The sequence below is a fragment of the Zasmidium cellare genome (assembly GCF_010093935.1).
Source record: "Zasmidium cellare ATCC 36951 unplaced genomic scaffold M409scaffold_18, whole genome shotgun sequence".
In the NCBI taxonomy this organism is placed as follows: domain Eukaryota; kingdom Fungi; phylum Ascomycota; class Dothideomycetes; order Mycosphaerellales; family Mycosphaerellaceae; genus Zasmidium; species Zasmidium cellare.
This window is the reverse complement of record NW_022986962.1, coordinates 351,787-367,422: the sequence shown is the minus strand read 5'-3', so window position 1 is coordinate 367,422 and position 15,636 is coordinate 351,787. Positions and strand designations below refer to the sequence as shown.

Sequence of the window (15,636 nt, the reverse complement as noted above, 5' to 3'; positions counted from 1 at the left end):
CACCAAGCGAAACCTCATCAACAGCACCTTCACCACCTGATCAAACAACACCTTCAAGATGAACCACTTCCCTCAGGCCTGGGGCAGAGTATGTCAAACCCCCATCACATGCCTCCATCCAACTAACCTCCCCTCAGCCCAGAGACGACGTCTACGGCCAATACAACCCCTCCTACCTCCCGCACTCGCACGGCGGCACCCAAAAACCCATCACGCACACGCAATCCCCCATCGTCACCGGAACGTCGGTCATCGCCATCAAGTTCAAATCCGGCGTCGTCATCGCCGCCGACAACCTCGCCTCGTACGGCTCCCTCGCGCGCTTCACCGACGTCCACCGCCTCAAACCCTTCAACCGCAAGTCCGTCGTCGGCGTCGGCGGCGATGTCTCCGACATGCAGTACCTCGACCGCCTGCTCAAGTCGCTCGACGTGGAGGAGAACTACAGCACAGGCAGCCACACGGCGGCGGAGAGCGAAGCGGACCCGGCCATGATGGGCGCGAACAACCTGCACACGTACCTCAGCAAGGTGATGTACAAGCGCCGCAGCGACTTCAACCCGCTGTGGAACGCCCTCCTCGTCGCGGGCCTCGACGAGAAGAACAAGCCCTTCCTCGCGTCCGCGGACCTGCTCGGCACGACGTTCAGCGGGCCGACGATGGCGACGGGCTTCGGCGCGCACCTGGCGCAGCCGATCATGCGGCGCATCGTGCCGGACGAGGCGGCGAGCGCGCAGCTCGGGCGCGAGGAGGCGGTGCAGGCCGTGAGGGATTGCATGAAGGTGCTGTTTTATCGCGATGCGAGGAGTATGCCTGAGTATAGCATTGCGGTGGTGGATGAGAAGGGTGTGGAGTTGAGGGAGAAGGAGGTTTTGGAGAATCAGAGTTGGGATTTTGCCGATAAGATTCGGGGGTATGGGACGCAGACGGTCTGAGACTTGAAATGGTCTTGAGAGGAGGAAGACACGACTCTTGGGGACTGTGAGAGCTGGTCGTGATGGATGGATGGATGGATGGATGGATGGACTGGCTGTGTATACTACTACGATGCATACAGATGGACGGGCACCGTTAGAGAAAAGGGTGTCTGGTCATTGAATGACTTGAAGCGAGATGCTTGTGCCTTTTCCATTTCGCGTGTCTTCGAGACTTGAGTGAGTTCGGAATTTGTGGGAAAGGACTGCCTTGACTGTGTGTTCTTGCAAAGTAGCCGGAAACGGTTTTTGATGATCCTCCCTCTTTCTTGTTGATCTTGCTATGGTGGTTCCGGGTGAGGTATCCTATCCTATCCTATTCTTCGATATCGTACAATCTTCAGTCACTCCTATTCACTCCACTCCTTAATCGTATCGATCTATTGACCCACCTTATCAAACTCTTATCCATCCATCCGTCCAGCAAACTCCAAGCCTGCCCACCAGTAATCTTCACTCAATCCCATCGAAGTATCCATCCCCGAGGAAGCGACGGACGCATGGCATCCATCCATGCATCAGCTCCTATCCATTAACTCCCAACCAGCCAGCGAGCCTCTTTCCCAATTTTTGTCGCAGGCCAGTCGTAGACAACGACCTCGCTACGATCATTCACCTACCTAGCCGAATCGGTCTTTCATAGCCAAAAAGGGCTTCTTTGAGAATCGTCCCTCTTTCTTATCAATCTTGACATGGGGATTCATCTTGCTATAGAGTTTCGTTTTGAGGTATCCTATCCTATCGTACACTCCCCACCTCACCCCATCTCACCCCCTCCACCCCTTCATCCATCCATCCAACTACCGCCTAATCCCCACCTCACGTCGTAATTCTTCGTCGACTCCTTCTCTTCCCACCCTTCCCCTCGTCCTCGTCCTTGTCCTCGCCGTAGCCTTCGTTGTCGTCGGGGAGGAAGGAACTCGTTCTCGTCTTGCGTTTGCGGTTTGAAGAAGGGGTTTGTGTTTGTGTTGGGGGGTTTTCGCTGGGTTTCGGTTGGGGTTTGGTGAGGGGGGTTTCCTCATCTTGTCTCACTTCATCGTCCTGCTTGAACTCTTCGTCGGCGGCAGCGGCGGCTGCGGGAGGTGAAGACGTTCTTGTTTTGGTTTTGGGCTTGCGTTTCGACGATGTTGTAGTGGGTGTCTTCTTCATGGTCTTTGTTGGCGGCTTCTTGGTTGGCGGCTCCTCCTCGTCTGCCTGCTCAATACTGTGCGCAGCCTTCGCCACCCTCGTCGGCGGACGGCGGGGCGTGAGATGAATCGTACTACTCCCCTTCGACGACGAAGACGGCGGGCCCTGCAGTCCCTCAGCATCGCCAGCAGCTTTCGTCGGCGTCCCGCTCGTCCCCGTCCCCTCCCCCTCCGCCGCCCTCCTCGCAAACTCAGCCTCCTGCCCATCCCAAATCTCCATCTCGCCCCTCTCCGCCTTCTCCACTTCATCATGTGTCGCCCGACGGCGTTCGCCGGTAAGAGGATCCCAAATCCACCCCTCCTTAACCCACATCCACCGCAAACACGCCCGGAGCTCTTTATCCTTCGGCAGAACCCTCTTCCACTCGGCTTCAAAGTCTGGAGTCTTTTTGGTGGTGTTGTTGGCATCCAACCCGCGTAAAGTATCCCGACAGAAAATCCTCCAACTATCCCACGCGTACGCGCCACACCCGGGGATATGCCCGATCTCCAGCGCGCCCGCACAATCCTCCGCGTCTTCCTCCACGATGTTGGGGACGTCGCGAGCTCTCCCGTCTCCTTGGTTGGGGTAGTTCAACGTCCTATACCGCCTCCCCATCTCCGGCGGCCTCTCCACCCACGCCTTCGCAATGCTAATCAACCGCTTACTCCGCTGATTCTGCAATCCCAATTTATGCACCATCCCCAACAACTCCTCCTGCTCCGCGCCCGCCAGCGCCTCCGGCGTGCCGTAGCGCTCTTTCAGTTTCCAGAAGATGGGCACGGCGCTGCGGCCGGCGGTTTTGTTGAGGAAGGTGACGGCTATGAGGAGCCAGAAGGGTTCTTGGTAGAGTTTTTCTTGGATCAGGCCGAAGTGCGTGTGTGTGGTGGGTGGGATGGGGACGCGGGAGAGGCCGGCTTTGGAAGGGGTGCTGCTGGGAGCGGGCAGGTCGACGCGGTCGGTTATGAAGTGCGTTGAGATGCGGCCGGTGGATTTTGTTTTGGGGCGGGGGGTCTTTTTGAGGGTTGTGGTTGTGGGGTTGGGGTTGGGGGTTGAGGGGTGTTGGGGTGGTGTTGCGAATGGGGAGGTTTGGAGGTCGGTTGTGATGGTTTCTCCCAGGTTGGTCTTGTCTTCGTCAGTCGCTACGACTTCAATGTTTTGATCAATCGCAGCGGACAAGTGTTCACCTAGGCCAGGGGTATCGGCGTCGACATCCGGTAGTGGACTGGATTCTTCCACTCCCGCACTGAGTGCCTGAGTAGCATGGGGCAGAGGGCTACTGACTTCATCTTGTGAAGTATCAATGCGCTCTGGCTCAGGCAAACGAGCGTCCTTGAACGCCGATCTTGTCATACGAGACACAGCAGTTTGATAGATAGACGAGCTACCATCCTGCCCGCGAGCAGCCTGTCCTTCGGGAGTCTCCATTGTGATCTCGTCGAGCGTCTGCTTGGATTTGCCACTCGACTTAGCACGCTTGGCAGAACTGAAGTGTTGGCTCGAGTTGCCGGTCATCTTTCGCTTCTTCTTTACACTCTCTTCGTGTTTCATCTCAGGGGTTTCTGGAACGTAGACGGGAATGATCACTTGTGGCTCGGCTGGCAGGCTTGGAGTGTGACTGAGCTCGCTCAGAGCGCTGGATAGCGAGCTAGAAATCGTCCTACTGTGGGATCTGCGTGGTTGTGTAGCTGCCTTCTGACCATCTTTGCCGTCCTCTGGCTTCAGAGGTGCAGCAAGCTTCTCTCCTTCGTCAGACGCTCCAAGAACATTCCCATCCACATCGACTTCTGTAGCGTTCTCCATCATATCCTCACGTCCGCCCATATCCGAGGTCTTGATAGCACTGCCAGTATTAGTCAAAAGAGGGCTCCCGTCCGATCCGTTGTGGGAATCTGGCTTACACTCGTTCATTGATCGAAGGTCTCCAAGACTGGCGGAACTCATCAAGCCGCTGGTCACGTCGTCAATGGCTTCGTAGACGTCGTCGGAAAGCTCGCCATGATCGAGACGATCCCCATGTGTGGTGCTACCGACAGTTCGCCGCCCACTAGTGACAAGATTTGGTTTGTTCGCTGGTTTGACTGCCTCGATTGGACCATAGCCAGAACGATCGCCACCAGGATCTGTTTTCGACAGCATGCGCTTGACTCGAACATTAGCTTGCCGAATCGTGTTTGGTTGCCCGTAAGGTGTAGGTGTACCTGGAGCTTGTTGATCTGGCGTCGATGGCCGTACCTTCTGGTCGTCGAGTGAAGACGGTATCACGGTTCCCCCGGCAGCGGCCTCATGGGCGGACACAGGCGAAACATCGCTAGCCGATAGGTCATCCGCGGCCTGACTATCTAGGACGTGCACGGCGTCCGGCTCAGACTCAGCAGGCGACTCCTGATCATCTTCATTCGCATTGTCTCCGGGAGCACTAGTCGCCTCCTGCAACTCCCTCGACACTTGACTTTGTATCTGACTTTGTACTTCAGCGTCATCATCATCGTTGCTGTCGCTGCTGTCAAGGGCGTTCTCGTCAGCAACTTGCTCGGCAGCCTCAGATGTGGTGGCCGCAGGTTGCTTCTCTGGGTTTGTAATTTGCTCCGCCCAGCTTTCGTGGAACGAACCACGAACGGCAGGCCGGCCAGAAGACGATGCGTCGCCATTGCTCTCCTCGTCGCTATCTTCGGAACTATCACTGTCAGAGCTGTCGCTGCTACCACCGCGCTGAGCACGTGCCCAGGCTTCGAATCGTCGTTGCGTGTCTGCCAAGCTCCCATCGGCAAAGTAGTCCGGAGCTTCGAAGTTCCTGTTACCAGGGATTCTTCTCGGGATCACGTTAGAAGTAGACTCTCTTGAGCGTACACGGTTAAGCGTGGGGTTGGAAGCGTGCGAGCCATGCCTGAATGACGAGATGGAAGCCTCAGACACAGAGGCCACATGATCGTCTTTCAGCGAGATCCGGGCGGCTTGATGATCATTGCTGATCGCATTTTGGCTCGGGTGACTTGAGTGTGCCGGGGTGAGACTCTCCACTTTGATCGAAGTAGCGTCGCTGGGCTTGTTTTCTTCTGGCTTGTGCCAGATCTTCGTAGGCGGCTGTGCAAGTTGCGTAAAGCCAGCCAATCTGGCTTTGGGATTTGATGGCCTCGGAGTACCTTCTAGGGAAGCGTTCGAAGTGTTGCGCATTTCACCAGATGCTGCTCCTAGATGGGCCTGCTCCTCCGTAGACAAATGGTCCATACTAGTCGGTGTGGCTGGATGCCCAGGCCCGTCGGTGGTGGTGCCTGGTTTGGAAAGCATTACATCGCGTTGACGCTGAGCAAGAAGTCTGTGCTCCTGCCTCCATTTCACTCGTTGCTTTCTGTCCAGACCAGGAGGCGCATGTCCTGCAGTGATTGCATCTGCATCGCCTTCCAAGACTGCGTCAGTAACAAACTTCGCCTCTCCAGAGGCGAGGAAAGTCTTTCTGACGGATTCATCGAGCAGACAGGCCGCGCCAGCGAAGAAGAGGTCGATGACTTGCGGCTTGCTGATGGCTGTGACGCTCTCTGCTCGTTTGCGCTTTTTGCTGACATCACCCGAGATAGCAGAGTGGGGCCCTGCGGTCGAGTATTCTACGTTCGCGGATCCAGCTTGTGAGACCGCTTGACCTGATCCGCTGGCCTTTTGCAAAACACCGCGCAATGATCTGCCCCACTTGCTGCGCTGACTTTTGCTGAGTCCAGGCGGCGCATGTCCTGCAGTGATAGCGGTAGGATCGCCACGAGCAATGGCCGCGAGTACTTCCTGAGCTGCTGGCGAGCTGATATAAAGTGCTCGAGCCTCCGAATCCAAATGGGATGCGTGCGCTGGGAATAAGAGGTCGTGCTTGGCCTTTTTGCTCGCGCTTGGGTGGTCGGTCGTTGAATCGCCGCCGTCGTCCTCTGGCCGCTTTCGTTTCTTGTCTTCCATCTTCGTGGCCAGAGAGAATAGTTTTAGTGAGCATGCATTGTCTTTCCACGCTGGAAAGCAAGTGCCGTGCGGAGCGTGCGTACAGTGGTATTAGAAAGATAGAGGTGGAGAGAGCGTGGCGAAGGAAACGAAGGAAGACGTGGAGTGCGATGTGGTGGTGTGAGAGTCGAGGTGAAGTCGAGATTGCTGTCAATGTGTCGATCTCCTGAAGTTGCGGCAACTCGCGCTAGCGCCCTTTAAGCTTAAAGCTTGACAGAGGAGTCCAGTGGCCTAAACCTACTATCGGGCCATATTCACAATTTGGACTGCATAATTTAGTGAATTAAATTCCACTCGAACTATTCGACACACGGCTACGTCCCGGCCACGCATCAACCAGACCCTCATAGATCATCACATCGCTGAATTTTGCCGCCGAGGAGCCTTCGTGGTAAAACGCAACATTGTTCGATGCAGCGTACCAAGTCCTGTAGCGATTCGTTAGCACCACGCCCGTCCACGAACACTCTCCTCGCTTCAAAGAGGTGGAAATAACATACCACACCCAGGTGCTCAACACGAAGCGCTCGTTCGCGTAGACCTCGACCACGCCGCCATCTACAACGATGCTCAAATGCAGAGGTTCCATGTATGCGGAACCGTTGGACGCCTTGAGGTCGAAGAGACGGAGCTTGCCAGCTTCGTTGGACGTGTCGATGCCTGGCGTAGTGGCCGCCGCAGCGCTGGAGTTCCCGCGGTCGATGATGATGGATTCGTTGGAGAGTTCTGTAGACGTTTAGTGGTGGGGCGTGTAGAGTATGTAGCAGGGAGTCTTACGGTAGTATATCTTAGTTGATTCGTGCTCGGAGGAGAGGATCGTGAAGCCTGCTTTCACGTCGCTGTCGATGCCCCTTGCGGCGAAGGGGAATTCTAAAGTGGCCGTCAACAGAAAGTGCTTCGAGCTAGGCGAGGCGGAAAATTCCAATTCGGTGCGTCCTCCATCCCCTATCGTACTGTTTGGCTCAGATACAACTTTCATAGCCTTCGTTTTGAAAGCGTCCGATGCCTCTCGCACGATTCGTTGCCCAAGAGTAGCAAGCTCCACGGTCCCATCAGTGTTCAACCGTGAGACCCTCCAAGAGGCAATTTCCTGTACGAGGTCATTATAGATGACGTTTGATATCACTGCACGGAACAGCTCCCGCGCAGTTGTCAGGGCACCGTCCCATCCCTGCTGGCGGATTGGAAAGTCTTTGGTTCCGTAGAAGTCGTTGGTAAGCCAGGTATATGAGACGAATCGGTCGGAGGCGCCACTCTTTTGCGAGACTTTTGCTGTCGACGGAATCAGCTTACCAGCTGCTGCATATGATGAACGGCCCCAGTCTAGGTATCCCGCCATGGAGGGCTGAAAGGCTGGGAGGCCACGATCATTGAGCCTCGTATCGCCTGCAGCCCACAACATGCTGCGCACGTCTGACACTTGTGGTTGGATCGGTTCATAACTCCATTCGGCCCCTAGAGTAAGGAACATCTCGCCCTCGACGTCGAACCCTTCCTCATCCAGAAACATGGCGTTGGCAACCTCGAAATTGAACCCCCATCGACCAGCCCATGTGCCATCGCCCCATGTGGAGTTAGCAGGTTCCGACCACATCTTCCCCAGATATTCCCAGTCGCGAAAGTCAACATCGTACTGGCGGTAAATGAACATTGCAGGCCCCACACCATGCTCGCCGCCGCTGACGAGGGTATACCAAGAATCCTGGGCGCTGTCCAGCAAGCGGTCCATTTGCGGACTTTGGAATACATAAGGATCCCTAAAGCCCGTCACGTTGACGCCGAAAGGAGCACCGGGAATGCTGGGGCCATGAGCAACTTTGGTGAAGTTGGCGCCACCATCGTAGCTGACGGCTAGAGATTGAGTCTCCGATCCCTTGATGTATGGAATCGTCCATTGAATTGGCAGATAGCTGACGCTGGTGTACAATAGGGTCGGAGTGCCGTTGATTCCGCTCGGAATGACAGAGCCGTCGAACACAGCGACGGGGTCATTGATTCCTCCGGAAACGATGAAGTGGACATTGTCGGGGTTGGTGTCTCGGTATGTGACCAGGTCACCTGTGGTTGCACCTGCTGCGCCGCCCGTCGTGTTGGATGTGTATAGGAAGCCCACGTGAAAGAGGCCGGTTTGAGGATCTGTGTAGTGCATGCAGGGGTCGCCAATGTGATAGCTGGGCGGAAGCACATGGGCGCGAGGGCGCCATGTCTCAACGATACTATTGTTAGTCAATGTCGAAAGGTTGGGAGGTGCGGCATTGTAGTCGATGCCGCTTGCGGGAGAAAGCGAGACCATAGCTGGCCAGGAGAGAACTTGGTGAGGGACCACGAGATGCTTCCAACAGGGTCCGTTTTGGCTTACAACTTGCTGGTCCGTCGCAGCACCGGAGCTTTATGCATCGTCACTGCACCAGCGATGACATCTGCAAATTTTCTAACGGAGGGGAAAGATCGGGCCGACCGGGTTTGCAAAGACATCCACACGCAATAATAAGAGCGAGAATGGGCGCGAGGCAGTGCACGATCTTCCCCAGCCCCCTTCTCCGCTTTCTCCAACTTTAGCCTGAACTCTATCGAGACCACCGTGGTACAGCCTTGCATGTTCAAACTGGAATAAACAGGCAAAGATATGGGCGACTAAGTTGGCGCTACAAAGACCACTACATTTCAAGCACCCACAGCGCGATGTTTGAGGGAGTCTCAATAAGTCTTGTCGATGTTTTGTACTTTCATGCCTTTTCGGCAAACACAGCATCCACCTCTACAGCCTCAATGCCCTTCAAGTCCTCCTTCCCAATTACTATCTGACGTTGAACCTCCGATCTAGCATCCTCGCCATCGAAAACGACAGCAATCTCTTCGAGTGTCCGTCCTTTCGTCTACCGAGACGTGTCAGCCGAGAGCATCGCAACACGTCTAAGCGAAACTCACCTCGGGGAACAGAAAGTATATGGTCGGGATCATAGCCGCCAAAGTCCCAATGTACACAAAATAAAACTTCCACTGGATCGCGTCCAGCGCAATCGGATTCACGTACTGGTTGAAAAATCCGGCCCCAAAGACCGTCGTGAGATTCACGCTCAGCCCCTTCGCCCGCAAGCCAAACGGCAAGATCTCGACGGGATAGGCGATGGACAGTGGCGTGAATGCAATATCGTAGAATCCGAAGAAGATGAAGAGGAAGGCCACGGTCGCTGCCCCGGCGGCTTTGATTCCGTGTTCGGCGAAAGTCGCGGACAGCGCGGTGACGACGATGAAGGACGCTAGCATACCGGACGCGGAGAGCAGCCAGAGGGGACGTCGACCGAAGCGCTCGGCCGCCAGGGCACCAACGAAGGCGAGTGACGCATTCCAAAATTGGAGGGCGAGGTTGATGCCGGACTGGGTGGTGGAGCTCATGATACCGACGCTTTTCAAGATGGGGGCGAGGTAGTCTGACAAAAGGTTTAGCCAATTGTGCGACTGCGAGTTTTTTTCGAATCGTTGTGAACGACTTACATGAGACAATCCCATTCCCAGCCCACTGGATCATGAAGCCCACGAGCACGCAGACGAGGAATCTATGTCGGTTACCTTTCGTTGCGAAGAATGTTGCCCACCCGTTCCTCCTGGCGGCTTCCTTCTCTAACCCCAACGTATGGCAAATCTCTTGATATTCGTATTGAACGAGCTCATCATCGACCGAGCCGTTTGCGTGGTACTTGGCAAGAATCTGAAGGGCTTCGTGGTGCCTATCCTTTGAAATCAACCAGCGAGGGGATTCAGGAATGAAAAGGAGGCCCAGAAGCTGGATGCCGGGAAATAGTCCCTGTAGCAAGCAAGGTAGACGCCAAGACCAACTGCTGCTCATGTGAAGGGTTCCCAGGGTGACTGCAGCGGATACGATGGCGCCCCAGTACCAGGTCGCTTGAAATAGGTTTGTGATATTGGCTCGATGCATGGGATGAGCAATCTCCGTTGTCAACGGAGGAGCTGCGGTCTGCGCGAAGCCGAGACCGACTCCCAGCATGATTCTTGTGCCCAAGAAAGCGTACACGTCGGATGTGGCACACTGAAGCACGGATGCCGCAAGCATGAGGAACGATCTGATCGCAACACAGAAGCGACGGCCCATGTAATCGCTGACGTAGGAAGCTGGGATGAAGGAAGGTAATCCACCCAGACTGATACCCGCAAGCGTTAGGCCCAGCAAGCTTGAGTCGATGTCGCCTAGGTTGTTGTTGAAGGCTGGAATGGCAAGGAGGCCGTTGATAAGTGAGCCATCGTAGCCATTGGCTGCGGCTGATGCAAACATGGTGACAATCGCCAGGTTCAATCGTCGAAGTCCTGGGTCACGCGTCCATCGTGGGTTGACGTTATTAGGCAGGGTGTTGTAGACCTCATCGCCTTTGGAGGCGATGTGAAGGTAAGAAGGGATGGGTGTCGTTTCGTCCAGCGTAGTACTGAAGTCTTATATGCTCTCTGGGTCCCAGATGTAGGTATCACATACACCGTAACTCCACATGGATTTAGCGTAGGGAAGCAAAAGCCACATGGCTTTTGACCTGGAGTCCAGTATGCGGGACCCCGCTCGAGAAGAAGTCAAAAACCTTCTTCCGTTATTGAGAGGCTCCGTTCGAGTGAAAGCGCGGTTACTGCTGGCCAATTGTGAGAGTCGGAAGGATTGCGAAAGTCTTTACGAAAGTCTTTGCGAGAATCCTCGCGAGAGTATTCGCGAAAGTCTCCGCGAAGCCATTGAGACATGTCTGCGAAAGTCTTTGCGAGATTGATAGCGAGTTTCCGCCTTGGGTGGGTGATCCGGAACGGGTTGAACATATGTTAGCAAGTAAATACGAATGATAAGGCTTGTAGAGATGCATTCGATCCCAGCCATTCACTCAACGGCTAGTCTGGTGCACTCCGTCTCAGGATTGGTACTTTGAGTCATTTGCTGGTCAACCCTGAGATACGCAAGAAAACGAGACTCCAGGATGGTGCAAACTCGTGTACCTAACGGTCCCAAGCCGCAGCGAGCGTGGTGGAAAGAAGCGGCAGTCTATCAGATTTACCCGTCCTCGTTCAAAGATTCAAATGGAGACGGCATCGGAGACATCCCCGGCGTAATCGAGAAGCTCGATTATATCGAGGCCTTGGGGGTCGACATTGTATGGATATGTCCAATATACAAGAGCCCACAAATAGATATGGGTTACGACAATCGCCGACTACAGGTCAATCGATCCGAGATATGGCTCAATGGATGATGTGGACCGACTGATTCATGGCCTGCGTCGACGGAATATGAAGTTCCTCATGGATCTCGTCGTCAACCATACTTCAGACCAGCATGCTTGGTTTCAGGAGTCTCGGTCATCGGTGTCAAATCCATACCGGAACTGGTACATTTGGCGCAAACCCAGGATCGACGACCAGGGAAATCGTCGGCCCCCGAACAACTGGAGTACGTACTTTGGTGGCAGCGCGTGGACCTTCGACAAGCACACCGGGGAATACTACTTGCATCTCTTCGCCCCCGAGCAGCCGGACCTCAACTGGGAGTGTGATGAAATGCGAGCAGAGGTATACGACGTAATGCGGTTCTGGCTGGACAAAGGTGTCGACGGTTTCAGAATGGATGTCATCAACCTCATCAGCAAGGATCGTAGATTGCCAGATGCAACGGTGGTAGACAACGCCAAGCAGTATCATCACGGGAGTGAGCACTATGCCAATGGTCCTCGAATCCATGAGTATCTCCAGGACATTGGCGCCATTATGCAGGAGTACGGGGCGTTTTCCGTGGGCGAAATGCCCTGGATCTCTGATGCTGATGAAATTCTCCGGTGCGTTGGCTCTGAGCGGAATGAGCTGAATATGATCTTCAACTTCGATATTGTTGAAGGTATAGACCACGGTGCCGGCGGAAAATTCAGTCCGAAGGAGTGGCAAATGTCGGAACTGAAAGATATCGTCAACAAATGGCAGCGTTTCATGTATGACAACAACGGCTGGAATGCCTTGTTCCTGGAGAATCATGATCAAGCCCGAACAGTCTCGCGATGGGCTTCTGATAAGGCCCAGCATCGAGAGCAGGCATCGAAGATGTTCGCCACCTTTTTAGGCCTCCAGAGCGGTACTGTTTTCCTTTACCAGGGACAAGAGCTCGGGATGTCGAACATTCCAGAACATTGGGAGATGGAAGATTTCCACGACCTCGAAACGCTGAACCATTGGCAAGAGCTGCGGGATACGGAGATGGACAAGGAATCGCTTGTCATCGCGAAGGGTCAGTATCATCTCAAGTCCAGAGACAATGCTCGAACGCCTATGCAGTGGTCGGCAGGGGAACACGCGGGGTTCACAGATGGCCAGCCGTGGTTCCGTGTGAATGACCGGTATCGAGAATGCAATGCCTCCAGCCAAGTAGGTGTTGCTGGGAGCCCCTTTCAGTACTGGGCGCACATTCTGAGCTTGCGGAAAGCATGGCCAGATGTCTTCGTCTATGGAGACTTTGAGTTGGTCGATCGCAAGAATGAAGACGTTTTCGCGTACACAAGACGTGCCGAAGATGACTGTGCTTTGGTGGTATGCAACTTCCGTGAGCGAACAATCGACTGGTCAGTCCCGACAGGCGTGTTCGTCCTTGAAAAGGGGGATGTGCTGGCAAGCGTGTACCCGGACGTACAATCCGGGAACAACAACAGCGTTCGTTTAAGGCCTTTTGAGGCATTCGTCGTACGACAGCAGATTCGCCATGTTAGCAGTAGCAAATAGCGTGCGGTCGGAAATGTTCATCTCGCGCAGTGACTGATATTCAGGAAAATGGTTGACGGTATATTGACGGGTACCAAATGTGGCCTGATGAGGGCGAGGGTCAAGGAGGGCTGGGGATGTTGGGGAAATTCTCTAGTCTTAGCTGAGTAAGACTAGCCTGCGCTGAGATTAGTCCATCCATAATCCATTGCCTCACCACCGTCTCTGTACTTCTACTGTACAATAGTCCACATTCACCTCAAGTTTCGCCTCGATTTAGGGGGTTAACCTCGTCAAACACTATATTCAAAGACCAATGAGTACTCTGCGTGTCTGCGATGCATGCTCTATCCGCCGCGTCAAGTGTGATGGCCAGGCGCCCTGTGCTCGATGCCTGGCCTCTTCACTCAACTGCCAGAGGCTGCGCACGAAGAAGAAGATGGGGCCGAAGACGATACGCGCCAAGACTATGAATCGTCTTGCTTCTGCTGGAATCCGTGAAAGGAGGTCGCGACACGAGCGAAGATGCTTCCAGCCTGGTGCCAGCGAACACAATGTGAGCTCTGTTTACCCCCAGGATCCACTGGTGCTTGAATACCACCGTGCTATTCCATTACATGTCATGGAGCGCTATCTTGAGATATATCGTGGCAAAATGTATCTTGTCTGGCCTGTCGTCGATGTTGTGCCGCTCATGGCACTGTTGAGAGAAGCACCATTCGACAACGACGCCTACATTCTGGGCTCAAGCGTCTGTATTGCGACTGTCTTGCAGCTACAACTCGAAGTCGGGGACACTGGAATGCCGTCACCACAGGCCTGTATCGACGAAATCGAAGACCTTCGAAATACCACCCAGTATAGGCGAAGACCGACACTCGATTCTTTGTTGGCCAGCTTCTTTATGCACATTTCGTACTTACATGTCGCACAGCAGACAGTCAGCACTCTTCTGCTCAGGGAATCCATTGCGATTTCTCACTTGCTCAGCTTGCACCAGCCGAGCCATTATGAAGATCTAGACCAGGCCACCAAGCAAGCGCATCTGCGCATTGTGTGGCTTCTTTTCATTACTGAACGGTGAGAAATCAAAACTGCCAAGCGGCGCGGAACAATATGGCCGCCCCCAAAACATTGCTGATGAGTCTCAGAGCACATGCAAGACAATATGATATGCCATGCACGGCCACGATCTCACCTGAGCTGCCACCATTGCAGCAGGAAGACGTGGCCGCGGACCCATCTGCGTTTATTTGTCTTTGTAACATGTTCGCCTGTTTCGACAGCGCCGATGTGAGCCGCAGCTTGACGGCAGACAATATGTTAGCCGCAGACAGCCAGTTGATCACACTTCCAACTTCGCCACAGCATTGCAACAGCATTCAACAAGCCGACCTACTCGTGACACGGCAGTGGATGCGACTTCTCTTGTGGAAAACAGCCATAGTCAGACTCACCATGACTGCTGAGCCATCCGGCAATCTGGACAGTCTTGTGTTGCCCATCCAAATAGGTCGTGATCTTCTCTCGAGCCTAACACTACTTTCAATGGACGCCCTCGAGGCCCATGGCCCGGGCATGGAACTGAAGCTCTTCACCGTGGCGACATCTCTGGCAGACGTCATGACTTGTATGCCTACGCACAACACCGTGGTCTCGGAATTTGGTGCGGGTGACTGCCTACTACGCATCTCTGAGTTACTACAAAAGTTTCGAGGCGGCACGGAAGCCGTCATGTCTGTTCTTCGAGAAAGATTCGTGGAGATTGGCCTCGATCAGGTCCCGATCCGATGCATCACAGAAGTCAGTCCCGCTTCTGATGAAAGCGAGTACTCGGAGACATCGCCTGATACAGCGATCACCGTAGGGAACGATTCTCCATGGCAGGGCTGGACTTAAGAACTGCCCAGGCCCTCTTCTACTCGCGAGCTCGCCCTTCACCTCATCCATGTCTTCTTGACGACATACAATCAATCAAATGTGCTCATGTTGGGATTCCAGTGTACGTGGAAAACACATCGAGGCCAAGCTACTGATTGAAGGCCTCCATGATGCCAAGTAACACTGAGGAATGGTTTTCCCTTTTCGCAACATCGCAACTCGAAGACACAAGGGAAGGGGTCATGCTGGAGACTATCCGCGTGGTCTTGGCTTCAGCTCAACACAAACGCAGGGGTCCCTGTATCAAGCGTACCCAGATAGAAACCTTGGCTCCAGAGCGCGGCCCCTGCCCACCATGTAGTGGCTACACAAGGACATACGCGGTACGTATAATCCGTCAAACGCCCACCACCGTCTTTCGCCTTACCACACGCCCTTCGGGTCTGGGTCGCATCACATCTCCCACACAGCTGCTCTCTCGCGGCCTCTCCCGTGCGCTCTCTTTCCAAATTCGGAAGGATTTACGGTTCGACCAGCACGGGGGAACAGTGGACAAAGACCTAGACGACATGCTGGATCTGCGGATGGTACAACTCGAGAACGACACAACACGAGGTCTTGACGTCCTCATGGCTGCTAGTTGGACAAGTGCGATAGCTGAAGTCGAAAGCTTCGCTATTTGATATTTATCTAGACGAGAGACATGCTGTCATCGAGCGTCCACAGATGCGAGCGCAAGTATGGGCCAGCAGAATTTGTCGAAAAGAGAAAAACGCAGCTTTCATCAGAGCTTTGACCGCTGTTCTGAGTAAGGTCTTGTGCGGCGGCGTTCGATGTGCTCTGCTCTCCATGAATTAGTAGCTATATCCGCGCTCAGTTCAAACGGCTTACCTCCTGTGCAGGACTG

The 15,636-nt window shown here is 54.3% G+C and overlaps 6 protein-coding genes across 6 annotated transcripts; 3 read left to right on the top strand and 3 right to left on the bottom strand.

The window, feature by feature from the left end:
* Positions 1–58: 58 nt before the first annotated feature.
* M409DRAFT_66580 (uncharacterized protein) lies at positions 59–935 on the top strand (the record flags this gene model as incomplete). Its single annotated transcript, XM_033816995.1, has 2 exons — positions 59–88; positions 138–935. 2 exons carry the CDS (start codon positions 59–61, stop codon positions 933–935), a joined length of 828 nt encoding a protein of 275 aa, XP_033667450.1.
* An 858-nt stretch (positions 936–1,793) lies between these two features.
* Positions 1,794–6,080, bottom strand: M409DRAFT_23195 (uncharacterized protein; the record flags this gene model as incomplete). The annotated part of the gene is made up of 1 exon (XM_033806675.1): positions 1,794–6,080. The coding sequence occupies one exon, from the start codon at positions 6,078–6,080 to the stop codon at positions 1,794–1,796; it is 4,287 nt and encodes a 1,428-aa protein (XP_033667449.1).
* A 322-nt stretch (positions 6,081–6,402) lies between these two features.
* Positions 6,403–8,412, bottom strand: M409DRAFT_23194 (glycoside hydrolase family 32 protein; the record flags this gene model as incomplete). The annotated part of the gene is made up of 3 exons (XM_033806674.1): positions 6,403–6,547; positions 6,620–6,845; positions 6,897–8,412. The coding sequence occupies 3 exons, from the start codon at positions 8,410–8,412 to the stop codon at positions 6,403–6,405; spliced, it is 1,887 nt and encodes a 628-aa protein (XP_033667448.1).
* Positions 8,413–8,845: 433 nt separating this feature from the next.
* Positions 8,846–10,859, bottom strand: M409DRAFT_66577 (uncharacterized protein; the record flags this gene model as incomplete). Its single annotated transcript, XM_033816994.1, has 4 exons — positions 8,846–8,995; positions 9,048–9,550; positions 9,615–10,502; positions 10,706–10,859. The coding sequence occupies 4 exons, from the start codon at positions 10,857–10,859 to the stop codon at positions 8,846–8,848; spliced, it is 1,695 nt and encodes a 564-aa protein (XP_033667447.1).
* Positions 10,860–11,086: 227 nt separating this feature from the next.
* On the top strand, positions 11,087–12,869 carry M409DRAFT_66576 (glycoside hydrolase family 13 protein; the record flags this gene model as incomplete). The annotated part of the gene is made up of 2 exons (XM_033816993.1): positions 11,087–11,260; positions 11,298–12,869. 2 exons carry the CDS (start codon positions 11,087–11,089, stop codon positions 12,867–12,869), a joined length of 1,746 nt encoding a protein of 581 aa, XP_033667446.1.
* Positions 12,870–13,503: 634 nt separating this feature from the next.
* Positions 13,504–14,747, top strand: M409DRAFT_23191 (uncharacterized protein; the record flags this gene model as incomplete). The annotated part of the gene is made up of 2 exons (XM_033806673.1): positions 13,504–13,928; positions 14,000–14,747. The coding sequence occupies 2 exons, from the start codon at positions 13,504–13,506 to the stop codon at positions 14,745–14,747; spliced, it is 1,173 nt and encodes a 390-aa protein (XP_033667445.1).
* Positions 14,748–15,636: the final 889 nt, after the last annotated feature.